The 27,338-nt window shown below is 41.6% G+C and overlaps 1 protein-coding gene across 36 annotated transcripts in view; it reads right to left on the minus strand.

The window, feature by feature from the left end:
• The window catches only part of ADGRL2 (adhesion G protein-coupled receptor L2), a 218,191-nt gene that overhangs the window by 110,407 nt on the left and 80,446 nt on the right, over window positions 1–27,338 (minus strand). For 35 of the 36 annotated variants that reach the window (XM_056532585.1, XM_056532604.1, XM_056532579.1 and 32 more), the window contains exon 3: window positions 3,344–3,557. In XM_056532585.1, the coding sequence (XP_056388560.1) occupies window positions 3,344–3,557 (214 nt within the window). Of the gene's footprint in view, window positions 1–3,343; window positions 3,558–27,338 lie in introns of those variants that run through there. The other variant, XM_056532586.1, reaches the window with a different exon arrangement.

Here is a 27,338-nt window from a genome sequence, read left to right on the forward strand (position 1 = left end):
TTTTTTCTTCCATTTTTTGGATGGAAGAAAAAATACTGCATGTTCCGTTTTTTCTGCCATCCAAAAAAAAAAAAAGAAATGAGTGCAGACGGGTGCAAATGGATTGTTAAAAAAAATCCCATTGGCATGAATGGGATTTTTTTTAAACCGTTTTGAATCCGTTTACTGCACCCTTACAAATCCTTACAGGCATAATACTAACCAAAATTCTTTCATCATGGATGCAAGTCCCAGCACAAGCAGAAGTTGGGCTGGGACTTACCCATAATACCTTGCAAATAACCATCCTTATTACATACATGTGAAATCAACCTTAAAGGGGTACTCCGCCGCTAGACATGTTACCCCCAATCCAAAGGATTCGGGATAACATTTCTGATCGTGGGGGTCCAGCTGCTGGAGGACCCCCGAGATCCCTGCCACAGCACCTCAGTCATCTGGTGAACGGCGCAAACTCCACTCCGTGGTGGATGACTGCCGAACGCTGCCGCGTGACGGCTGTGTACTAGCCATCACATCCCCACCCATAGACATGAATGAAGGGGGGGGTGCCGTGGCGTCTCTAACACGGAAGCCCCAGGCTTCAGTGTTCATGAATGCCGCAGTGCTGGCCTGGAGATCAGGGGGTTCCTAGCGGCTGGACCCCCATGATCAGACATGGTATCCCCTATACTTTGGATAGGGGATAACATGTCTAGGGGAGAAGTACCCTTTTAAAGTGCATTCACACTATGAAATTCCAAGCAGACATCCCATGTAGGAGCGCTCCAAAATGCGCTGTCACTATTGCCGGCAATACCCAATTAGATTCCTCTAAAAGAATGAACAACTTCATTCTTTCCGGAGAGTCCAGCATTTGAAATTCTGCTCAGGGAATTTTGCAGTGTGCACGATGCAACAGAATCCAATTGAATACAATGAGAATTTCGTTGCTTTGACATTCGATAGGGTCAACATACCCATCTTGTAGGTTTACTCACTCATCACTCTTTATTGACATGAATAAGGTCCCCCTCCATTATGAATAAATTATAAGAAGTAAGACCCGCTTGGTCTCCAAATCCATCAAGAAACCTCTTTTGACCCTCATCGGTCCTAATAAATTTTCTATAAAAGAAGCAGAGTTCCCCTTTAGCAGAACCTCAATCGCCTAGTTGTTTATTCTATTTATGCGCGTTCTTTCAAATGGGCATCAACCCGCCTGGTTAAATTGTACTGGGTATTTAGTTTTGATTAGGAACATCTATTTCCAGACTCCAGGCTAATATTACATAGAGAATTCCGACGTGTCTCGGAAACGCAATGGTAAAGTAATGAGTCGCATTTTGGAACACGGCTGAGCGTTAAGTGGGAACAACTTGTCTGACCGTGGGGGACAGATGCTGCTTTGACAACAGTAACAAGCAGATTTAACCTGTCACCTCGAGGCTTATCCAAGACAATATATAGGATGAGTATAAGAAATAGGGTTATTTTTGTAGATTTAAAAAATATAAAAATAAATATAAAAAAAAAAAAAATTCCATACCAAATTTGTACAGTCAGAACCAATGATATTTAAAGAACTATAATAAAATCTAATCCTTATTTTAAACCTTTATTCTTGACAAGCATCTATTTTTATTTTATTCAGTTATTTTGACAACGCAATCAAAACTAGTCTACCTCCAGAGTCATTTCTAAAGAGAATTCTGAGACGGAAAGTGGCCCACGAGAACAAGACAGGAAAAATATAGGACGTGCAGTCCCGCTGTCTCCCATAGCACTGAACCATTAGATCAAGCAGAGAGTTACAACATTCATAATCCCCTAGTCTAAGAAGACTGAAGTTGACATGACAGGTAACTGGAGAAGGCAATTTCCCAAAGGAGCTCTGATGTGCAGACTGGAGGCAAAAAGCTATGGGAGAAGTGCACCGAGATCAGATGAACAGTAATTGGTGCTGGGGTATAGAAGGAAATACCAAGAGATCATTGAGGCAACAACATTACGACAAAACATTTCAAATCCGGAGGAGGTAAGAGTATAAAATTATAAATTAGATTTTTACCTTTAGATTGAAAAATAAGCTATTTGCTATTTAGTCAAGGAGCTACCATGAGTAAATATATATATATTTTTCCTTTTACAAAGCCGGTTTTAAAAGAGCAGCTGTCCCAACAATTGGTGGAAAACCTGTTCTAGACCTGATAAGAGTCCGATTGATCTCAGAGATCAAGGCGACATATTCAGAAGCCAAGGACAAAGATACTCTCGCCGGACAAAACATGTCCCAGTTGCCGAGCCTCTTTTGACCCCTTCTAAGTCACTCCACATCCCATGGACCTTGGAGGTCAAGGCCAACATTAATATTTCATATTCAAGAAGGATGAAACACGTTTTTTTTTAAAAACAGGAAAAAAAAAAACAAACAAACAAAAAAGGTAAAAGAATTTACAGAACCAGAGTTATTCAACAATCCAACACAAAGCCTCTGGCAGATATTGCGCTAACCGTGCCAGGGAATGCAGGACTAAAGATGCAAGAGAAGAATTCATACATCTATTGCGCTGTACAAAAAGGAGCACAACTTGAAAAGCAACCAGGAAGTCAAAGGTCATCCAGAAACGGTAAACTGTCCCTGTCACTTCCAAATGCTTTTAACATGTCAGAGAAATCAAAAACGTGCGGGATCTGGGTGTTTAGCCCCCCACCGCTGCTTCTCCTGGTAGGTCCCATATGCTTATGGTAGGATTCTTTCAGTTGCTCAGATACCTTAGTGTATACTTCTACAAGCTTGCTCTAGGGATTTGTACAGATATGAACACCCAAAGACCAAGGATCAAAACTTATGAGCTGTCAAAATTTTTGCTAGTCAAAAGGAGTGTAAAAAGGTTTTGGAAGTGACAGTGGCCATTTAAGGTTCTACCCTACCCAGATTTCTCTGAGACTAAGGACATCCATACAATGCCTTCATAATTCCACTAAACATCATCCAAATCAAGAAGCAGAGGCCTGGTTCTAAATACCTCTCCAATCTACTGAATAACCTTCTGTTTTCTGAGGTGTTGGAGGGCCTTCTAAAACCTAGTTCACAGGTCGAATTGCTGAATTCAGTAGTGACCCCTAGAGATTTATGGTAAATTCAAACAAACTTAACGGAGCAGTATTACATTTGTTTAATCATGGAACATCGTGAATGCGGCACTACTATTTTTCAGAAGGAACAAATAGATTGCCGCTCGGTGGAGTCCCGATAAATCTGAATTTACTGTAATTTTGTTCATCTCTACTGGCCACCAATTGGCCATATAGAGCATTTGAACAGTTTTGCTGTAAATGTTAAGTTGTCTCCTTTTTTTACCTTTGTGACATGATTTTGTAGGCATCTGGAAGATGGCAGTCTACGTTCTCCATCTGAAACGGGTCGGCATCACAGATCTTGTCATCTGTACGACCGTAGTTGGCACTTTCTATCATAATGACATCACTTCCCGGACATCGGAGATCGATGGGATATCCTTCACAGGCGAGTTCCCGTCTTACTAGGCCAAACGGCAGTGCTGCTCGACTGAAACCTGAAACATAGAAACAGAAAATTTTTAGAAAATGACAAAAGATCATAACTCTGGGTGCAGTCAACATGAATGAAGGTCAAAAGCAGATCAGATTTTTCTTGATCACTAGTGTTTCTATTTATTCTTTTTCAAATCAGCTGGTGCCAGAAAGTTATACAGATTTGTAAATTACTTTTATTTAAAAATCAGCTGCTGTATACCCCACAGGAAGTTGTGTAGTTAATTCCAGTCTGACCACAGTGCTCTCTGCTGATACCTCTGTCCATGTCAGGAACCGTCCAGAGCAGGAGCAAATTCTCATAGCAACCTATCCTGCTCTGGATAGTTCCTGGCAGAGATAGTGATCTCAGCAGAGTACTGTGGCCAGACTGGAAGGACTACACAACTTCCTCTGGAGCATACAGCATCTGATAAGTACTGGATGGCTTGATATTTTGAAATAGAAATAATAATCAAATCTCTTAAAACTTAATTAGTTCATTTATAAAACCTTTTTGTTCCTCAATAATACCCCTTTAAGACTTGTATTACAGACACATTTCCACAGCGTGGATCTAATGACCCAAACTAACACCAACATAGATCCATCCGTATGATGCAGTTAGTTCGGGTCATTAGACCTGTAGCCGGTTTGGCACGTTTGGCCATAATATGAGCACGTATTACTCTCGTGTGAAAGGGCATCGAGAAAAGGTGAATAAAAATGCACAGTGTACTTAAAATTCAAAACATTGTGTATGAATCTAACCTTAAAAGGGGTACTCTGGGGCAAAACAAAAAAAAATTAAATTAAATTGATGCCAGAAAGTTACACAGATTTGTAAATGACATCTATTTAAAAATCTTAATCCTTCCAGTTCTTTTCAGCTGCTGTATGCTCCATAGGAAGCTGTGTAGTTCTTTCCAGTCTGACCACAGTGCTCTCTGCTGCCACCTCTGTCCATGCCAGGAACTGTCCAGAGCAGGAGAAAATTCCAAAAGTAAACCTCTCCAGCTCTGGACAGTTCCCGACATGGACAGAGGTGGCAGCAGAGAGCACTGTGGTCAGACTGGAAAGAACTTCAAAAAGAAAAGAACTTCCTGTGGAGCATACAGCAGCTGATAAGTACTGGAAGGAAGATTTTTTATATAGAAGTAATTTACAAATGTGTATACATTTTTAGCACCAGTTGATTTGAAACCTTTTTTCTTTCCCTCTGGAGTATCCCTTTAAAAAACAAAAATGGATGATGGCTCATGTAAACTACACCTGGCCCACAGGTTAACAGTAACGACAGTACTTTCCTACTTCGTTCTAACACAATCCTATTGTAATACTTTATGAGCGTCTTTACTCTAGCAGAAGACGCAGGTTCACAAACACATAGCAAGTGTGACAAACAAGATCTACTGTCTTTATTTTAGGCGAGTTCCCATCACAACTTTGCCCGCTGGGTAATTCCCTGGACGGTCTTCTGTTTTTCTTGGTTCATCTGCACTGTTTCAGGTTGGATTATACCTGAGGGAGTGCATCACTGAAACTCGCTGCTAAACACACACGATTCATAATATTCTCTCGCTCGCTTTACTGCCGTGCACAAGGCTCTGCTACCTTGGTCTGGTAGTTACAAAATTAGGTAAAAAATAAAAATAAAAAAATTCCCCCAAAAAACAGCTCCACTCCCGTCTAGGGACCATAACTGGTATTGCAGTTTAGCCACATTTTTTATTTAACGATTGATCAGAAAATGTGTTCACTACGGCAGCGGTCTCCAAACAGTTTACCTCCAGAGGTTGCAAAACCACAACTCACAGCATGCCCGGACAGCCAACGGCTGTCCGGGCATGCTGGGATTTGTAGTTTTGCAATATCTGGGGGGCCACAGTTTGGTAGGAAGTTGCTAGGAACTGCATCCGATTAAAAAGCCACTGATTTCCATATTCTCCACTGGCTATTAAAGTGAAAAAAATATATATGTATATATTATAATATTATTAATATTATGATAATGTATTATTATTACTATTCATAATAATAAAAAAATTATATCATATATATATATATATATATATATATATATATATATATATATATATATATAAAAAATAAACGAATATATATATATATATATATATATATATATATATATAGATATTATTAATATTATAATAATGTATTATTACTATTAATAATACAAAAAAAAACATAAAAATAATAAAAGCTTAACCTGTGCATCGGTGCCAAAGGGCACTAAGTAAAAACCAATTTACCTGTAAAGTGACAGGCTTTTTCTTTTATAACCAGAAATCTGCCAACCAACAGGTTCTCAGGGAATAAAATTTTTATATCATAATCGATAAAACATTTAAGGGCTGATAACGGTTTAGGTTGGATCTTGCCAAATTAAATGCAGCTTTTAAAAAAAAAAAAAAAATTTTCGCATGAGCGACATGGAAAATGTATAAAATAATAATAAATACATAAATAAATCATTAAAATAATATATATATATATATATATATATATATATATATATATATATATATATGTGTGTGTGCGTGTATTTACATAATATTTAATGTATTTACACACACAAGTTTCCATTATCCACAGGACTGCATCAACCTATACTGATTGCTACGAATGAATCTCTAATATTCGGGACGTACAAAGCTCCAGGTCAACCATTCGTCATTATGACCACCTTATTCAAGCTCCGCCATTATTCAAGATCCATACATCAGAAAGTTTGAGTACACAACAAGCTCTGCTATTTGAGCTGCACATTTAGGGTATAGTCTCTGTATTACCAGCGAGTTCATGCAGCTATTGACCAATCGCATGTAGGCATGGTCTTGTCCACATGTGCAAGCTGCAACGTGGGACCATAATCTCAGGCCAGTTTCACACGAGCATTGTACAGCCACTTTTTTTTTTGCAAGACCGACCACTGAACTAATGACCTGAAACGTAACAATCCTGTATTTTGTTTGGGTAAATCTGGCCCTAAGGGTGGGTTCACACCACGATTTCACTCTACGGCTGCTGAATCCGGTTGTGGGGGGGGGCGGGGGGAGCGAAAACCGGGCGTTCCCGTATCCCAGCCGGACCCGGCCCCTATCTAATTCATTTCAATGAGCCGACCAGAGTCAAACGGTGACTCCGATCGGCACACTTTTGCCTCGTATCCGGTTTTCTGACCGGACCTTAATCCGTGGTATGCAGAGGTTTTAGGTCTGGTCAGAAAACCGGATGCAGGGCAAAAATGTGCCGACCCGAGTCACCGTTTGACTCCGGTCGGCTCATTGAAATGAATTAGTTACGGGCCAGGTCCGGCTGGGATATGGGAGGCCCCCAGTTTTCGCTCCCCCCAACTGGATCCGGCAGCCGTGGAGTGAAATCGTGGTGTGAACCCACCCAAGTAGTATTGGATTCAAAATACATTTTAATCAATCGAGGATCGGTAACAATGACAAGGTCAGACTGGTCCACTAGGATACCAGAAAGTCCCCTGATAGACAGTCCTCAAAAGTAAGGTGCCAGAACTTGCTGCTACTTTTCAAGGTCTGCTTTTCGGGACCAATCTTAAGATCTATACATTTAATAGTTTGAGTACACGGTATGCTGTGCTATTTGAGCTGCACTTTTAGGGTATGGTGTCTTGTGGTAGCTAATATACACAGGTAAAACATTCTGGTGGCCAAAGGAAGCAAGACTAAAATTAATACCACAGTTTTACCAGAGAGTTTAGCAGAAGACAGTGCTCAAATTTAAGTCCCAGAACTTGTTGGTACTTCACACAGATATGTGTGCTCCAATACATTCCAATTTTTTTATACAGTTTGTTAAGTCAATGTCGGGAGTGAATAGTAAAGGAAGGGGATATATTTAACACATTTTTTTTTTCAATGCAACACGTATATGCACCCTCATGTTGCTATATTTCAACCTTGGTGACATAACTGTGAAAACCCACCCCCTCCCCTGATTTTGGAGAGTACGCTATTTTTTTTTTTTTTATCTTATTTTATTAGTAGGGTCAAAAATGTATATAAAACGTGTCAGATGAAGTGTAAGCAGGAAAGCAGGATGCATTACATCAATGACTAAACACGACCAGCTCATAGCACACCTTGGGTTACACCTTTTAACAGGCCAATTAGGATGAAAAATGTTTGTGCCGGTTATGACAAAATGCAAAGTTGCCGGGCAATCAGGTGGCACGGGCAAGGTAACGAGAATGCTGCGTTACCTGACTTTTCTACATTAGCTCATTACGGCCACAACTTAAGACTTCATTTTCCTCAGGCTCACTTTTTAATTTTTTTTTTTTTTTTTTTTTTTTTTACAAGCAAATGAAAAAAAAAAAAAAAAAAAAGTAGAACTTGTGTTATAGGTTTAATTGCCTCAAAATATAACCCCGGCATGCACGGCCATCCAGGGTGTAAGCAGGAATAATCCCGGCTGATTACTCAGCACTTCACCGCTATTGGAACTGTGACAAGAGATACGAATGATGCATTAGATCTGGCTGGAGTCGTGAACTCTGATTTTTCTCTAATTTGTACATGTTAATCGCTGTTATACCAGTAAATGGATACATCTGTTGCAATTTTTTCTTTTTTTTTTTTTTTGCCTGCAATGTAAAAAGTGCCATCATTGCATTTACAATAAAGAGCAACATAAAGAAACAAAATATAAAAAAAAAAAAAAAAAAAAAAATTTTTGATCGTTATTATTTATTTATTTTTGTTCCAAAGATCAAATTGCTCATTATTTTAGGTACAACTGTAATACTACATTTATATATTAATTTTATATATATATTTTACTATAATACCTGTCACTTTTAATAGGTTATGGTAGGTATAGTTAGGTAGTATTTTATTTTATTTTTATTTATTTTTTTAAAAACATTTAACTTTAGACTTTTAGGAAAAATCTGGCCAGAACATTTTCTGGACACACACACACACACACAAAAATAAATAAATAATATATATATATATATATATATATATATATATATATATATACACACACACACACACACACATTTTAGTAAATACTCCAGGAAAACGCCACGAAAAATAAAATTTTCCTACCCCCCAAAAAAAACTCTGCATGTCAAACCGCCCTAACATTAGCTGAAAACCAGCTGGCATAGGGCCAACATTTAACAACCTATCCCCCAACCACAGGATAGGGCATCGGTCAGTGTTTTCCCAATAGCGTGGCTCTAGCAAAATTACAACTCCCAGCATGCCCCGAATCTCCATGCTGCTTGGAGGCTAAGGTTGGCACATGCGTCATGCATTCTTTATGGGACAGCTAAAGATACTGCAGCGCTGTGCTTGGGTATCTCCAGCGATCCCATAGAGAATGCATGAAGAGCAGGCTGACCTTGCGCTCAATGCAGCAGGGCGATATGGGGTATCCTAGAGATTTCAGGGAGCCCAGAGGTCAGGGACCTGGCATAGCCAAACCCCAGATAATTATTATTAGCACTGATTATTTACATTTTAATTGTCCATGAGTTTAATTTATTATTAACATGCCATTATTATGCTAATTATTTTCTATATGTAAATGCAGAAACGTATTTACTACAATACCATACAGGCCAGAATAATAATAATACCTTACTATTATATTTCATTCCTAAGAACCTATTCAATGTGTTCTTTAAAACAAAAAAAAATGGGGGGAAAAAATCTAAGAAACAAAGGGGTACTCCGGTGGAAAACTTTTTTTTTTTTTTTTTTTTTATCAACTGGTGCCATAAAGTTAAACAGATTTGTAAATTACTTCTATTAAAAAATATTAATCCTTCCTGTACTTATTAGCTGCTGAATAGTTAGTACAGAGGAGATTCTTTTCTTTTTGGAACACAGTGCTCTCTGCTGACATCACGAGCACAGTGCTCTCTGCTGACATCTCTGTCCATTTTAGGAACTGTCCAGAGCAGCATATGTTTTCTATGGGGATTTTCTCCTACTCTGGACAGTTCCTAAAATGGACAGAGATGTCAGCAGAGAGCACTGTGCTCCTGATTCAGCAGAGAGCTCTGTGTTCCAAAAAGAAAAGAATGCATTCTTTAGTATTCAGCAGCTAATAAGTACTGGAAGGATTAAGATTTTTTAATAGAAGTAATTTACAAATCTGTTTAACTTTCTGGCACCAGTTGATTTAAAAAAATAAATAAATAAATAAAATAAAAAAACATGTTTTCCACCGGAGTACCCCTTTAAAACGGATGCATTTATAGTGTGAAAGGGGACCTAAATAAACATAAGTCAGCTCTGTTACTAGAGCTATAAAAAGATTTTTATTTTTTTTAAATAAGCAAAGTGGCTATTCAGAAATCAGTAAGAAAAAAAAATTATTTCTCCATTCAATGACAAATGAATTAAATTCCACTGGATCCTTCAAGTCGGCATATGCTTCACTCCCGCAGAAAACACAAAGTAACCCTACGGTGACCTTGAGGGCTTGTGTTATTGTTAGCGAGCGGCAATTAATCAGGGGAGAATTTGGTTATTTTTATTTTACACCGTTGTTGCCCATAATCCTAGTGAAACATTCCAACAAGGCAAGGAGAAAAAAAAAAAATTAAAAAAGGGCGACCGGGGGGAGGGGAGGCCAGGTTACGATTAAACACCGCTTTCTGGGAGAGTCTCTGGGTAGCCATAACAATGGTATTCAGATTTGGAAGTGACAGACCTTATGGTAATCCCTTCTCCTAATTAAATCAGTAGAATGAGAGTCTGAAGTGGTAAATAATAAATCACAAAGAATCCACAATCTTGTTGTCATGGAAACCACTGCGCCGGCTGCCATAATTGCTGTGATAGGCACCTTGGCCTTTTTGACACCGAAGCCTGATCTTGAATTCTGGTCGTAGACTGCGAAAGTATCTTCCCTAGACCTCTCAGGCAATCACGTAACACAGGGAGGAACACACGAGCGCTCCCATTCAAGGCCGCCCTTCCCGTATCTGCGGACAGTAATTAACTAGTATACGGCGCTATATTCACATCCAGGCCTCTATCGGAATCAAAGCTGAGCTATATAATAGTCGCCCCAGTGGGATTTTGGAAGATGTGTTCACTAAAAGGTTGGACTTGTTCGACACCGAGAATATCCAATGCCGCAATCACCTAGCTCCCCATGGCAATGGCCTCTAAACAAAAAATAAATTTATATGGTGTATGCTCGGTCACCAAATCACATAGTCTCAATGATATAGGTCAAAGGTGCCAAATACAGTCTGACAGACAGGAATTTTTTTTAAATGTATTTCAAGGGCCTTCTTTATACACTTTTTTGTAGGTTTAAAAAACAACAAAAAATAAAAAACAAAAACAAATGTGTGCTTCTTTATGTACAATTTTATACAGCATAGCGAATAAAAACCTAATAAATAAAAATAATAAAAAAAAGCTTAGCTTTCGTTTTACCAGAGCATTATGAGATAGGAAAGCTGAGCTGTGATTGCTCGCCAGGGGCAACAAAGAGAATCTTACTTTAAGGCTAGTTTCAGACTACGGAATTTCCGCCTGCAATTCCACTTTGAAATTGCAGGCGGAAATTCTGCTTGCTAAAATGTATAGTGTAGTGAATGGGTTTCCGTCCACAGATTCGGAATTTGTGAATTCCGAATCTGTGGAATTCGGAATTCACACTTCGGAATTTGTGAAGCGGAATTTGTGAACGGAAAATCCGCTTGGAAATTTCTGCCTGAAGAATGGCGTTGCTCTTTCTTCAGGCGAAAATACTCGCGGAACACATTGCAGTCTATTGGAGACTGCAGTGTCCGTGCGGTCCTAGCGCCAACTGATTCAGTCGGCGCTGGCCGCGCTCGGAATCTCCAGGTGGAAATTTTCTGCCTGGAGATTCGGTAGTCTGAACCTAGCCTAAGGGCCCATGCACATATGGAAATTCCGCCTGGAGATTCCGTGTGCAGTAGGTGCTGGTGGAATGAAACCTCACGTGGAGATTAAAGGGGTATTCCACCAGCCAGCGTTCGGAAGTAAATGTTCCGAACGCTGTTTTCGTGATGCGGGGTCCACCAAGCCCCTCGTGGCATCATGGCCACGCCCCCTCGTTGGCCGACCCCCGCAGCGCAAAGACAGCGTTCGGAACATTTACTTCCAAACGCTGGCCAGTGGAGTACCCCTTCCAGCGCTATCCCCGTTGATGGCAATTCAGTTTCGGGCATTCCAGTAGATCCTTCCACCGGAATCCAAATCAGTGGCAGAACTTGGAAGGTGTGAACTGCACACTGCAAAATCCACTGAAACCATTAGGTGCAGGGTGCCAGTAAGAATCCATGCGGAATTTCTATAAGGAAATTCTGCTGCGGCTTCTCCAAAGTTTGAATGTTGCCTAACTTGATGAATCTCAATACCAACCCCAACAAAAAACACCAAAAAAATTAAAAAAAAGTTTTTCTGAAAACACTGTGTGACAAGCCTAAATAAACAGGAATTCTTTTATTCTTAATTTTTTTTACAATATACTTTATTTTTTTTGGAGGTTTCCTCGTATTAATATGCGGACCCTAAATTTCTAGAAATAGATGTATTTTTTTTTGCAGCTCTCATCTCTCCCGCCATGGGCGCTGTGCGGCCCTGTGATTGATCGGGTAGTGTTTTATGAGGTCTATAGCCAGTGAATTCTCAGCCTGAGCAACTCATTTATTTACTTAATTACTCGGTAATCGCTTTTGTCATTTTGCTGTTTTCGCCACTGGGTGTGACCAGCGCCTGCTCTGCTGTCAATCACGTCAGGGCCCGGCACGCCTCTACACACAGGCGAAGCAACAAGACAACACAACCGAGAAGAAAGCCATTTGCCTTGTATTGCAAATTCTGATCTAGGAGTGGTTGCACGCACACAACGCATTTTTATTTTTTTTTCAATTTATTTTTATTTATTTTTTACAAGTTTTCGATGCCATTTTCTGACAAAAGGCCAAAACTTTTTGGCTGGATTCTGCAGTTTGTAAAAAAAATAAAAAAAACCCTACTCTCTAGGTCTGTTCACACTGATGGCTTTCATGTGGAATTTCCGCCAAAACATCTGCAGCGGTTTTGCCACCATCAACTTCTATGGGCCTGCGGCAAATCTGCCACTATTGCTAATTTTCTACTGACTTATTGAAGTCAATGGAAGCAAAATCCGCTGCAGATTTTTTTTGGCAGCAAATACGCTGCATTCTTTTTGCTGCCGATTTTCCTACCCATTGACTTCACACCAGTAGTAAAATCAGCAGCAGAAAATCTGCAGCAATATATGCACATGTGAACATGCCCTTAGTGCAGATTTTCTGCTGACCCATTAAAGCCAATAGTAGCGGAAATCAAACAACAATCACCTGTGCAATATGGCCGCTGTGACTCTGTACGACATACATACGTTTAGCGAAGTATTACGGGAACAAGACCTCCATAACATGACACCTGAAGAAGAACGCTACTCCTGTTTCTGTCGGATTCCTATCAAATTCAACAGAAAAAAATAAATAAACTCTGTATGAACCTGTAAGAAATTGACGGCATATGGAAGAATTGCAGGGCCCCATAAAAGTCTATGGGAACTGTACTTACCCTGCATAAAGAGCTATACCTCCAAAAAAAAAAATACTTCAAACAGTGGTCTCCAAACTGTGGACCTCCAGATGGTTCTAAGACCTAGGCCTTCAAACTGTGGACCTACAAATTGGTTCTAAGACTTAGGTCTCCAAAGTGTGGTCCTCCAGCTGTTGCAAAGCTACTTTTTAGATAGTCTAAATACCATGGTCTCCAAACTGTGGACCTCCAAATGGTTCTAAGAACTAGGGGGGGGGGGGTATTTAACAAAACCTGTCCAGAGGGAAAGTTGCCCAGTTGCCCATAGCAACCAATCAGATCGCTACTTTCATTTTTCAGAGGCCTTGTTAAAAATGAAAGAGACAATGGGGGAGATTTATCAAAACCTCTGGAGAGGCAAAGTTGACCAGTTGTTCATAGCAACCAATCAGATTGCATCTTTCATTCTTAACAAAGGCCTGTGAAAAATGAAAGAAGCAATCTGATTGGTTGCTAGGGGAAACTGGTCAACTTTGCCTCTCCACAGGTTTTGATAAATCTCCCCCAATCTGAATGGTTGCTATGGGCAACTGGGGAATTTTTTTCTCTGGACAGGTTTTGATAAATCTCCCCCCTAGGTCTCCAAAATGTCGACCTCCAGCTGTTGCAAAACTACAACTCCCAGCATGCCCGGACAGCCGTTGGCTGTCCGGGCATGCTGGGAGTTGTAGTTTTGCAACAGCTGGCTGTCCACAGTTTGGAGACTTAGGCCTAAGAACCATCTTAGGCTGCATTTACCCCTCGTTTTTACGTTACGGGTACCGGATCCGGATGGGGGAGGGGCAAACCGGGCGCTCCCGTACCCCAACTGGACCAGCGCTGAAATCAATTTACTTTAACGAGCCGACCAGAGTCAAACTGTGACTCCAGTCGGCTCATTTTTGACCCGTATGCGGTTTCCTGACCGGACCTAAAACCGTAGTATACTACGGTTTTAGGTCCGGTCACAAATCCGCATACGGGTCAAAAATTAGCCGACCGGAGTCACCGTATGACTCTGGTCGGCTCATTAAAGTGTAGCTCCCACCATCCTATATTTTTTTTTTTTACTAATATTGAAAAGGTCTTTTTGTCTGCCTGGTAGTATGCTCACTATCAAGCAGACTTCCCCAGCAGGCGCGACGTCACTGATGCCTGCTGGGGCCGACACTTGCGCCCTTAGTTCATCTATACAGGGTGCCTCCAGCTGTTTCACCACTACAACTCCCACTACAACTACATCTATTGGCTGTCAGGGCATGCTGGCAGTTTTAGTGGGGAAACAGCTGGAGGCACCCTGTGTTGAAAACAATAAGTTAGGGCCATGGGCGCAGCGTGGCGCTACCCCGTTCTTTCCGTCCACCCCCCGCAACCCTCGTGTTGAAACCCCAAGCCCCGCTCTCCCCGCAAACCCATGTTGAAACCCCAATCCCCACACATACAAACTGCAGAGCCAAGCAGCATCAGCGGTGTGCAGGGGCAGCATCGGCGGCGTGGTGCGGGAGGAGTGGCCGGCGTCTGAGGCCAGGGAGACAATACGCTTGCTCCCGCTGTCTGACCGACAGGCAGGGAGCGAGCGCAGGCTGAATGAATTTGGACCGATTGCCCGGCCGGCATCGGTCCGAATTCAGGTGTGACGTCACGCCAGCCTGCAGCCGGCCACTAGGAGCGAGACCCCCTAGTGGCCGGTTTTCAAACGTTAATTTAAACATTTTAATTTAAAAGAATAATGAAAATATATTAGAGATATATGAAGAGATATGTACTACAACATATAGAAAATAAAAAAAAGTTGATGACAGTGCCCATTTGAAGTAAATGGATTTCAGCGCTGGTTCGGCTGGGGAGGGGCAAACCGGGCTCTCCCGTACCCCAGCCGGACCAGCGCTGAAATCCATTTACTTCAAATGGATCCGGCACCTGTAATGTAAAAACGAGGTGTGAATGCAGCCTTAGAAGTAGTCAAGGAAACGGCATAATTATGAATGCTTCTAGTTGTGCTTTCGAAAAGTTACGGACTAAGTGTCGCTCTGCTAAACTGTAAATACAACTAATATATATATATATATATATATATATATATATATATATATATATATATATATATATATAGATTAGAAAAAAAAGCTTAAAATTTTTTAATAAAGTAAAAAAATAAATAAAAAAAAGGCAGGCTTCTCATTGTGACACACAGGCCTCACAGAGGTCCTTCTCTTGTTGGTAAGGGATCACACCCGTGCATAGGGACCTCTGCATCAGGCAATTGTGTTGGGGATTTTTTTTTTTTTTAAAGCATTGTTTTGCAAAAAAAAGGGGGCACAGTTGCTCTTTGAGCATGTCATAGTCCATTAATGCAATGCGGGGCCTGTCTTTGTACTGACAGTAGCAAGCAGCTGCTTGTAAATGAACCAGGGTCCCTGGGCTGCAACCTATTATTCTATACTTCTGTCTGACAAGGTCACTTGCTGGGGGGATTTTCGGGGAGGTGGGTGGGGGTGGGATTAAAAAATAAATAAATAAAAAGTTTGCAGCCGGCAGTATTAGTGGAATCTCAAACTCCCGAGTGTTCTACATTTGTCAGACTAGTATTGCTTGTAAGACATTAAGCTGACAATATCCCATAGGACAAAGGCAACACAAACAGAAAAAGGTGGAACAAAAAGTGGAATTTATCATATTAACCGCATAACGTAATAGAGTTAATTTATTTTTTTTTAAATAAAAATCGCGACACTTTTGTTATTCAAATTCTTCAAGAAGACGGAAAAAAGCGTGACTCTAATTGCAATATAGGATTAGTGGAAAACAGATTATTTTGCACTGTGTGCAATAAAACAGTCCCGCAGAGAGTACTTGGGTGTAATCTGATTCCATGTTACCTTTTCATGGAGGACATTCTCAGATATATTTGATGATTATCTGAAGGCTATGATTAAAAGCTTTAACTGGAAGGGGGTTACTCTCCCGACATTCATCAACGGAGATGAATATATGAAGGAGAGAAAAAAAAAAAGCTAAACTATATATATATATATATATATATATATATATATATATATATATATATATATACACACACACACAGTGGTCCCTCAACATATGATATTAATTGGTTCCAGGAGAACCATCATATGTTGAAACCATCATATGTCGAGTACATATGTCTATGTAAAAAAGGTAATTGGTTCTGGGGCCTCGGAACCATTGTATGTTGAATACATATCTCTATGGGAAACTGCTAATTGGTTCTGGGATGACCATTGTATGTGGAGTGTATGGGGAGTGTTTAACAAACCAGGGTGCCTCCAGCTGTTGCACAACTACAACTCCCAGCATGCATGTACAGCCATTGACTGTCTGGGTATGCTGGGAGTTATAGTTTTGCAACAGCTGGCGGCACACTGATAGGGAAACATTGATGTATGGGGTGTATTGTGTGTATATGTATTGTATGTGATGTGTGACATTGCATACAATACTGTACAGTTCTTTAAATACCTTCAGGGGAGACAGAATGTCCTCCATTACCATCCTGCCGACTACAGCTCTATAGGAAAGGAAGGGGAGGGCAGCCAGCAGCTCATTGGATGCCTGCAGCAAGATGCTGAAGGCTATTGGCTATGGCTGCACTGGGGGGGCGGGGCTTACACGGAGCTCACAGTGGAAGCCTGTATGAGTTAGCAGGACAGCATGTGAGTGACAGGAGGCAGAACGGGGCACACGGAGCACATTAAACAACTGTCAGTAGCTGAAGTTGTCAGCGCTGTCAGATAGCTGTTTGTATGATGGCCCCGACACACAGCAGCATCATATCTCGATGCTGCCTTCAACATACGATGGGCTCTGAGAGGCTATCATATGTTGAAATGATCACATGTCGGGGCCATCATAAGTCGGGGGGTCACTGTATATGTATAAATATATATATATATATTATATATATGAAAAACATTCTAATCTTAATATTGTAAAATGACCGTTTTTGAAAGCTCATGAACTTTATAGAATGTAGACAAATTGGGTCAAAATTTGTGATTTGGCTTCTAGGATATTAAAAGATACGCTTGTGTTATCCCAGAACCAAATCATGAATGCTCTGGGCAAAACAGTGTAAACACAATGCAAATACATCTTCATGACCCGAAATGATAAGGTATTTTGAATATTGACTATTAACTTTAATAGGAACGGTGCAATTCATCACGTCACCTCTGGTGGCACTGTAGGGAAACTGAACACTTGCTAACAGAAGTAACACAACTGATTGTGGAACCCATTTATATTATTTAATAAAAATAGAAGAAGAGAAAAAAAAAAAAGAGTGTGGGGGGGGGGGGGGGGTCATTCAAAGTGAACAACCTTCTTAAGGCAGTGCTGAACATAGCTTGTGTTTCAAAAATATACTTTTCAATGACAGACAACTAAAATCTTCTGAATGTCATAGAGACACATTAGAAATGTTGGTGAGGGGGGGGGAGGTGGTTTGTCAGGTCCCAAGATCCCCCCCCCCCCCCCCCACCCAATCACTAAAAGGAATGGGTGAAGACTTTAAAGTGACTGGTACCCATATTATTTTTTAATTCATTTATTGTTTTCCTGATTAGAGAGATATTGAAACACATTATTTTCCTCTACTCCGTTTCTATTTTCTGATTTTATTATATTTTTATTTTTCGTACTCTGTTGTAGGGAAATCCATCTGGTCTTTTTAACAGCATTTAGTGATATGCTTTACCGCAAACCCCAAGGACCTAGACAACAATTAACATCTCCAGACCCTATTGTTTGTATGGGACAGGATAGTAAGCATGCTGCGTGACCAGTACAGAGGTCATTCTACAAGGGAAGGGGAGGCTGATGCTCTCTTTAAGTTACGTGAAAAAGTTTAGGTCAAAGTTTACTTTTCGGCGCAGACTTCCTTGTCTGTTAATATTGACAGACAGCAAAGCCAAACCTTTGTTTGACCCGCCTAGTAATAGCTGCACAGCGAGGTCAAAAAGTTATAAAGGTGTGGAATGCTGTAACATACCTCTGAATACCACAAATGGATATTTTATAAAGAGGCAAATTATATATATATATATATATATATATATATATATATATATATACAGTAGGGCATCTTCTTGCAAAACTACAACTCTCAGCATGCCTTGACAGACGTTTTTGAACCATCACTTTGTTTTGAATAATCTCTTGACAAAAGAAGAATCATATGGATTTCTCCTGCTGCTGTAATGAGTGGGAAAACCTAGCAGTAAGTGTTTGATGTCCCCAATAGAGGAGATACCCAGGAAAAGAAAAACAAAGCTAATTTCTTCAAAAAAACAGTGCCACTCCTGTCTAGAGATGAGCGAACTTACAGTAAATTTGATTCGTCACAAACTTCTCGGCTCGGCAGTTGATGTCTTTTCCTGCATAAATTAGTTCAGCTTTCCGGTGCTCCGGTGGGCTGGAAAAGGTGGATACAGTCCTAGGAGACTCTATCCTAGGAATGTATCCACCTTTTCCAGCCCACCGGAGCACCTGAAAGCTGAACTAATTTATGCAGGATAGATCATCAACTGCCGAGCCGAGAAGTTCGTGACTAATCGAATTTACTCCTGTCCTTAGGTTAGGTGTGGCATTACAAGTTGGCCCCATCCACTTTAAAGGGGTACTCTGCCGCCCCAGCGTTCGGAACATTTTGTAACCATCCCTTGGAGCAGGGGGGGGGGGGGGGGGGGTCGTGACATCATAGCCACACCCTTTGTGACGTCACACCACACCCCCTCAACGCAAGTCTATGGGAGGGGGCGTGGCAGCCGCCACGCCCCCTCCCATAGACTTGCATTGAGGGGGTGTGGTGTGACGTCACAACCCCAGCCGCCAACACCCGGCGTTCTTAACGGACACTGGGTGCTGCACAGAGATCACAGGAGTCCCAGCGGTGGGAACCCCGTGATCAGACATCTTACCCCTATCCTTTAGATAGGGGATAAGATGTCTAGGGGTGGAGTACCCCTTTAATGGATCTGTGTTGTAATACCACCTACAACATGAGGACAGGGGTGGCACTGTTTTTCTAATCCTGGATAACCCCTTTAAGTCTGTTAGAAGAGACCGCTACCAACTGTGAGAACAAAGGGGCCCTAGCACTTGGCCCCTTTCTGTACACATTAAAGAACCGGTCAATACTATCTGGCCCGCCAACAAAGCTTCTGACACAGCACTATACACTATACGGCCGGAGCTAAACAGAGGCTTTTTGTAAAGAGATTTTTTCCAATTTTAACTATCGAGCTACAGCTGCAGTCGAAATGAATACACCGAGTCGCAACCTTGTGGACTGCAGCTGTCACTCAATAGTTAATCAGCGGCACAACAGAACATCTCAATGTAGTCCAGGCCAAAAAGGGGAAGCACTTCAATATGTAGGGTCTGTGCTTTTTTTTTTTCCATTGCCACAAGAACTCAAAGTCAAATATATGGATCAAATATATATATGGAGTATATAAAAACCATGGTCACCGGCCATCGCCCTCTCACAAGATCAGCAGACAATCTACTGCCCCTCACAGATATAATCTGCACTACACAAAGAGGCGGTTGTATTTATATAGCTTTATTAAAGTAACCATGTAAACCCTTGCTCTAGGAAACAACAGGGAAATTGTAGGCGGAAGGATCAGCCAAGTTCTACAACAATTAACGTATCGGTAAACACAATGTTCCATTAACTCAGGCCTGCTGATATAGGAGTGGAAAGAGATACCTTATAGTAATAAAAGTAATTGAAAATGAATCATAATCGCAAATGTTGCGTCAGCAATTTTCTATGCACAAAACAAAAATAAGGTAAGACGGTCCAAGAGGTCAAAACATTTATACTTTGTTAAAGGGATCAAGTCAGTGACACAGAAGTAAAGTTTAAACAAGGGTTCTCCTGTTTTTAATTTTCAGTAACACCACAAATACAACCTTCAACTTCAGGCACAAACTAATAATACATAAACCCTGTTTGTCCAGTTATAAACTCATAAAACCTTCCCTCTCTGTACAGGTGGCTTACTACCAAGCACCCAACAAAACAGTCATAAATGTGCTACTCACACAAGGAAAATGTCCCCCTTTTTTCAGGCTGCCCCATGGAACTAAGACTCTAACCAGAGGTTCCTGCCAGATTCTCAGTGTTGACTTTGTTACACCATTTGCAGGCCCAGTATCATTTGACCTCAGCACCTGTGCTGACCTGGGGCCAACCTGAAAATCTAGACTGGCCCAGGAAGGAGGGGGATGAAAGGCCCCCACTATCAATCCTATAAAAATCGAGGCCTGATAACAGGACATATATTCCCTAGCAAGCCAAGCCTCGTCAGAGATTTTAAAGGGGTACTCCAGCTCTAAGACATCTTGGGTAGGGGATAAGATGCCTGATCGCGGGGGTCGCGCCGCGGTGCTTTCACGCAGCACCCAGTTACCATCAGCCCCCGGAGCATGTTCGCTCCGGGTCTGATGACTGCCGATCACGGGGCCGGAGTATTGTGATGTCACAGCTCCACCCCCTCAATGCAAGCCTATGGGAGGGGGCGTGACAGACGTCACGCCCCCTCCCATAGGCTTGCATTGAGGGGCCGGAGCGTGACATCACAATACTCCGGCCCAGTGATCGGCAGTCATCAGACCGGGAGAGAACATGCTCGGGGAGCTGATGGTAACGGGGTGCTGCGTGAAAGATAACGGGGGTCCCCAGCAGCGGGACCCCCGCGATCAGGCATCTTATCCCCTATCCTTTGGATAGGAGATAAGATGTCTTAGCGCCAGAGTACCCCTTTAACTATTTCCTGGAATTCCCATTTCTCACCCATCTTTCCCTGGATAGTATCTGCGCTTCCTGATGTCCACATACGACAGGTATCTTCTAGCTATCTCTGACCACCATTCTTGTTATTGTGTCACAGTATGAAAGCTTTAAATTCAGCTGAATGTGTGGTCAATGTAGCCTGGGTTAAAGAACCTCCAAGCACATTAACAAGCAGCACTATGCCTGCGTCCTACATCTGCCAGTGCCGCGGTTATTCTCGTCAAGGGTTTACCTAATAGGCCGCTCCTCTAAACATTTGCAGATTTGCGTCTTGCATTGTAATAATAATACCCCATCCTTCAAACTCGATCTTATTGTGAAGCCTTTTACAAAGAGTCCAGTGTTCAGCCAGACGTTTCTTATTGTGGGAATCGTTTTATCCGGCCCTAACAAGCTTGCACTCATAAAGAGCGGCTAATGGTAATGTTTTATGACAAGCTTTAGTTTCCTTCGGTGTACGGTGAACGCACACTACTATTTCACTGGGGGAGCGCGGGATGGAGGTTGATCCGTCATTTGTAATCAAAGACATGTAAATTACTTAAAAAACTCATTTACATCTTTCCATCTTATATACCGCATGCTGGCGGCGGGTGGTCTGTCAACGTTTCGCAGAAGTTGGCTTAACATGCAAAGTACTTTTTTTTTTTATTTTTAAGGAAAGCCTTTGCTGGACCAGGATCATCTGTTAGCGTCAGGTAGTGACTCCGGTCGGCTCATTTTTGCACTGCGACTGGTTTTGTGGCTGAACTGCACAGACAACACATTAAAATAGGCCCTGTGCAATACTTACTGTGACCTGTGGTGGCACTGCAGGAAATCTGAACACTTACTGTAAGGTTTTCCCACACATTACAGCTGATTGATGGGGGCCATCTATAATGTGTGTTTTTTCAAGGGGTCCTTGTCGAGCCAGATACTGAAACATGTACTTTTTTATCTAATCTGTTCCCTATTTACCTATTGTAATTTATTTGTTTTTATTTTATTAGATCTCTCTCTCTCTCGTCTCAAACTGTGGCTCAAACTGTGTTTTGCAACTTCTGGGGGGCCACAGTTTGAGACCACAGATTTAGAGATATGCTTAACAGCAAACCCAATGGACATAGGCGACAATAGACTGAAACTGTCCCATTGACAAAAGGTGGGAAAGGTGTGACCCTTGCAAAAGGTAGTTCTAGTGGGAGGGGAGGCTGAACTGTAAGCAACAGCTACTGTGTGCACATCTTATCTATACACTGGTGTCACCTTTCACTGTACTCTGGACTTTAAAGATACGAAGGAAACTGCTGGGAAGTGATCTGTACAGAACATGGAGGCTTAGCTTAGTTTTAGGCCTAGTGGTGGGAATGTGAACTGCAAGATTTCAGGATTATTATAAAAAATATATATATATATATATATATATATATATATATATATATATATATATGACAATTAAATAAAAAAAAAATCTGAAAAAAATAATGTTTAACATAAAAACATGATTAAAACAATATGTTATTTTTGGATTACACGTTCCCTTTAAGTCGCACCCCCCCCCCTCCCCCACACCCCCTGCTCGGTATTTTAACTCATCACCGAAAGTAAGCCAGAAATCTATCACAGACCCTTTTATCTGGATAAGCACTTTGATGCACATGTGCATGTCGTACATTACAAGAAGCCTGGAGAGCATGGGGGGGGGGCTGCGTTTACAAGAATGTCTGCGTTTCTCCACCCCTACTTATTAAATGCAGCATACATAATCCTTAATTGTACGGTGAGATAATTCTTCCTAAACATATGGTGCACGCAGCTGATGAAACAAAATAAATAAATAACTCAGACGACGACGTTTCAACCAATGTGACTCCAGTCATTAAATGACAAGCAAAACATGTTAACCGTTTAGGGGCCTGCAAAAAGAGATCCAGTCAGCAAAACCACAGCAGCTTCTGCTCCAACCCAGGGGTTGACAAGTAACTGAGTGATACCCCTTACTCTGACTAATAACTATTTGTTTTGTTTTTTAAGGGAAGTGGTAAACCAATATAGTATTTAGGAGCCAAGTGGTTAGAGATATATAACAGATGGATGGCTACTGAAGCCACACAGAATGATGCAGCACCTATGGTTGGTCCCCTGACAGGTGGGAGGCCCTTCTGTTCTTTTATTGTATTGCAGTGATTTAGAAATAAAAAATTAATATCTAATTAGGAAACAAAATAGTTAAAGGAGAACACAGGAAAGGGGGTAAGATGTCTGATAGCAGAGTTCGACTGCTGAGCCATCAGTGATCTCTGGCCCAGAACCTGGTACATTTGTACATTTATGTTCAGAATTCCGGCTGTGCTAGGCTACGGAGAGGCCATGGCCGACAAGCCCCCTCAATTAATGTCTATGGAAGAGACAGATACAGCGTTCTTTCCAGATCTCCCATAGAGATAGATGGTGGGGGAGTCTTGACCACAGCTACGGGCCTTGGTCAACAGTAATCTGAGATTGCTCTGCGCATGCAGATTAACGGGGTGCCAGGCATGAGATCGCGGGGGGTCCCAGTGGCAGAACCCTCAGCAATCAGACACTTATCCCCTATCCTGTGGATAGGTTCCCCTTTTAAGGTGAGGCTCCAACCTTTTGGACTCCCAAGAGAATAATACTCATGCTTGGCCAAAGAGCAGGACCTTATGCACTCTCCTGTTTTGTAGAGAAACATGAGTGACGGACATAGCAGAGACTAGACCACCACATGCCTGATGGCAACACCTTGAAAGGTCAACATAGTGTTAGGGTGCAGTAGACCATGGTCATCTAAGCCACTGCAGCCTAGCTACAAAAGTTTATAATATCAGGAAATTACAGATGAGGGGGCTGTATGCAAATAGTAGATAATCATGAAGAAAATTATTTTATACATAAGGCTGGCTATATATATCGTGAAGCTGTCAGCTGATTTTTTTCACCGGTTGCCCACGTATACATTCATGCATTTGTTCAGCACAAGAAGAGGAAGTATAATTCTGAAAGACACCTCTGGTGGCAAACAATCTTCTGTACAGCCAAGAAACCCCCCAAAATAGCTGGGTTTGGGCAACATTAAACCAATGTGTATGGTCTACCCTAAAAAAAAAAGGACATGCAAAAACTGTCAGCCAAAATGACCTTACTCATGGGGTTGGGGTTTGTCAACGGAGTAAAGGGTGCCATACACAAAGCCCATCAAATCTTATGATACTACTGTCTTTGGAAACCACCAGATTTTTAGAGGAAGCATTGAATTGGGGGTGAAGCACAGAACTCAGATATATCTAAAAGAGTGGACGTTTGAGGAACTGTAGAAGAAAAAGTATTTTTTTCTACTCTAGAGCCTCAACATAGACTTTTCAGAAGATATTACAGTAACGGACAAACATGTGACCATTGCAGCAATACTTATTGAAATGAATTATTTTCATACAGAGTAATTTTTTGGAAATATTCTAAAGTCTCATGATAGACAGTTGTGTCCCCATCACATGTGGTAGTGCCCTTATGATGACTGGGAAAGCCCCTTCTCGACTGAAGAGTCAACTGACATGGCTGCCGCCCAACCATAGAAAGTCAGGCCGTTACAGGAAGCCCTATTAAATAATACATGAGTCTGAATGTCACTAGTAATATTACAATCCCTATTAGATAACATTGTTGTTCCAAAGGGTGTGTGTTCCTGAGAACCAGGCTCCTGGTGACAATGCACATGTTGTGATGAAGACGTCTGAACCGGTGTGAGAGACATTTCGTAATTGTTTCATCTATTATTAGTAGAGGTAAAGTCACGTTCCCGGTCTTTATGTATAAAAGTACATCGTAAAATTCATTTAATCTGGCGCTGGATAATACACAAATTCCAACAATTCTGTTGCAGAATCCTTGCAGAAGCTACATCAATTTATCGGAGCCAACTGGGACCCTGGTCTCTACAGATGAGGGGCAGGTTTGGTTGATGATGCCTTGATATGTCTCAAGGCTGTTTTATAGGTCAGTCATTGACTTACAGGGTAGCTATCCATAGGTGGCAGTAGACAGCTTCCTTCTGGAGGAGAGCTCATTTAAATGTTTTTCCCATGATGCATTGCCTGTAAGACTTCACACACCAGCTGAATCTCTTCAATGCGAACCAGTTGCCTCAAATTCGAGAAGACCAAACGCCATTAACCGTAGTGTCTTCCTAGAGGTTTTCTCTACCCTGCCAAGTCATTTTGCTTTTCTTATGACTTTTGTTGAGCGAACCTTGAATAAAAGTGGATAAACTCAAACATGATGGCTCTGCCGTTGATTGCTTTAGTCTGCATAAATTAGTCAAAGTGCTCCGGGTTTCTACAAAAGAGGAGACACAAGATTGCCATCCTGGACTTTTCCTAGGCAGGAGGAGCGGTTTGAAAGCAGGACTAAGTTATACTTAAGCAATCAAAGGCCATCCCTGTGTCACAGTTATTAGTGTTCCCTCCTCTTCATGTGTCACGATTAATAGGGTCCAAGTATCTCTTCGCGTGCCACAATCATTAGTACCCTCTCATGTGTCACGATCATTAGAGTTCCCGTCATCTCCCAAGTCATGATCATTAGTGTCCCCCATGTGTCACGATCATTAGAGTTCTCCATATCTCCCGTGTCACAACCATTTGTTTCCCTCTTATCTCCCCTTATGTGTCACGATCATTAGTATCCCCCTTATGTGTCACGATCATTATCGTCCCCTTCACCTCCCCTTATATGTTGCAATCATTAGTGCCCCCATCATCTCCCATATCTTTAAAAACGGTTTTACTTACCTCCCCTTCCGATCCTTCACTGATCCCCTGTTCTGCCTATGGTCAGCGCTCTAGTATTACATGAGCAGCAAAAACCTGGTGACCGTAGCAGCCAATCAGCAGCCTCCGCGGTGCCACTCTGTACAGGGTTAGATTTATAAAAACCTGTCTAGAGAAAAATGTTCTGAGTTACCCATAGCAACCAATCAGATCTCTTCTTTTATTTCTGAAAAGGCCTGTGACAAATGAAAGAAGCGATCTGATTGGTTGCTATGGGCAACTCAGCAACATTTCCTCTAGACAGGTTTATATAAATCTTTCCCACTGTACTCCTAAGTAAGGCGCATCACCACCAAGGCCGTTACTTGGCTGTGTTGGTCATGTGATGTGTGCTGCGGTCACCCGATATCCCGTTCATGTAAAACTTTAGCGCCAATCAGGAGCAGAAGGTGAAGGATGGGGCGGAGTGGAATGAACATGGGAACAGAGATAAGTAAAACAGCTTTTTGTTTTATTTAAAAAAAAAAAAAAACTGACAACTCCTATTAGAAAAGGCTAACAGAAACCTAGGCTCCACAACAAAATTCCTAGTCACCATGCCGACCTGGCACCTGGGATTTGTCAAGCCAAAAAATAAACCAGCGTTTCCCAAGCAGGGTGCAAAACTACAACTCCCAGCATGCTGGGAGTTGTACTTTTGCAACAGCTGGAGGAGCCCTGGTTGGGAAAAAGCGATAGGCCCAAAAGGATTTTGTCCCTTGAATTAAACCCTTTTAAAAAAAAATTCACACACTAAAAATTAAGTCGGATCTTAACGTTACAGAGAACTAATATTTCTGGAAGAAAAAGAAAGGAAAAAAAAGCAATCCTCCGGAGGCGCAGCACACTGGCATTAAAACTAAATGAAAAACCACAACCTTCATTCATAAAAGCAGACATTTCCTACACAGAAGTAGGAGGCATGAATAAAAAAAACAAGGAGGAATCCTCCAGATACTACACGGCTGGTACTGCGGTATAGGCAGCGCCGCGCTCTATAGAACAAGCAGAGATCGCCTAGTGTGAAGCCACCAGGGTGCGGGGAGGTCCTCTGTGGCCCCGCGGTGACATCACACGCGCTCCCCAGTCATCATGGATACATGTGTATTCTCACTAATAGCCCAATTAATGCCCCGAAGATGATGTTTGTTCGCAACGGCGACAACCTGTCTGCACAATCGCATCAAATATTATTGTTGAATCACTTGAAGAAAACTCAATAAAACATGATTTTTTGGCAGATCGGGAAGCGCCTGCTGGAAGAGCTAATGCATTATTGGATGCCATTAAAAACAAATGGAAGAAGTGGATAAACACCCGCCCGAAAAAGTTCTCATCTGAATCTCTACAAAATAATACCGGAATGGTTAGGAAAATAGGTTCTGGGATAATGCTGCGGAATCTCGCAGCTTGAGAAATATTTGTAAGTCGAGAACGGTGTTTTCCAAACAGTCTATCCAGCTGTTGCAAAACTACAACTCCCAGCATGCCAGGACAGCCGTTGGCTGTCCGGGCATGCTGGGAGTTGGAGTTTTG

This window comes from Hyla sarda, chromosome 7 (genome assembly GCF_029499605.1).
Source record: "Hyla sarda isolate aHylSar1 chromosome 7, aHylSar1.hap1, whole genome shotgun sequence".
Lineage (NCBI taxonomy): Eukaryota > Metazoa > Chordata > Amphibia > Anura > Hylidae > Hyla > Hyla sarda.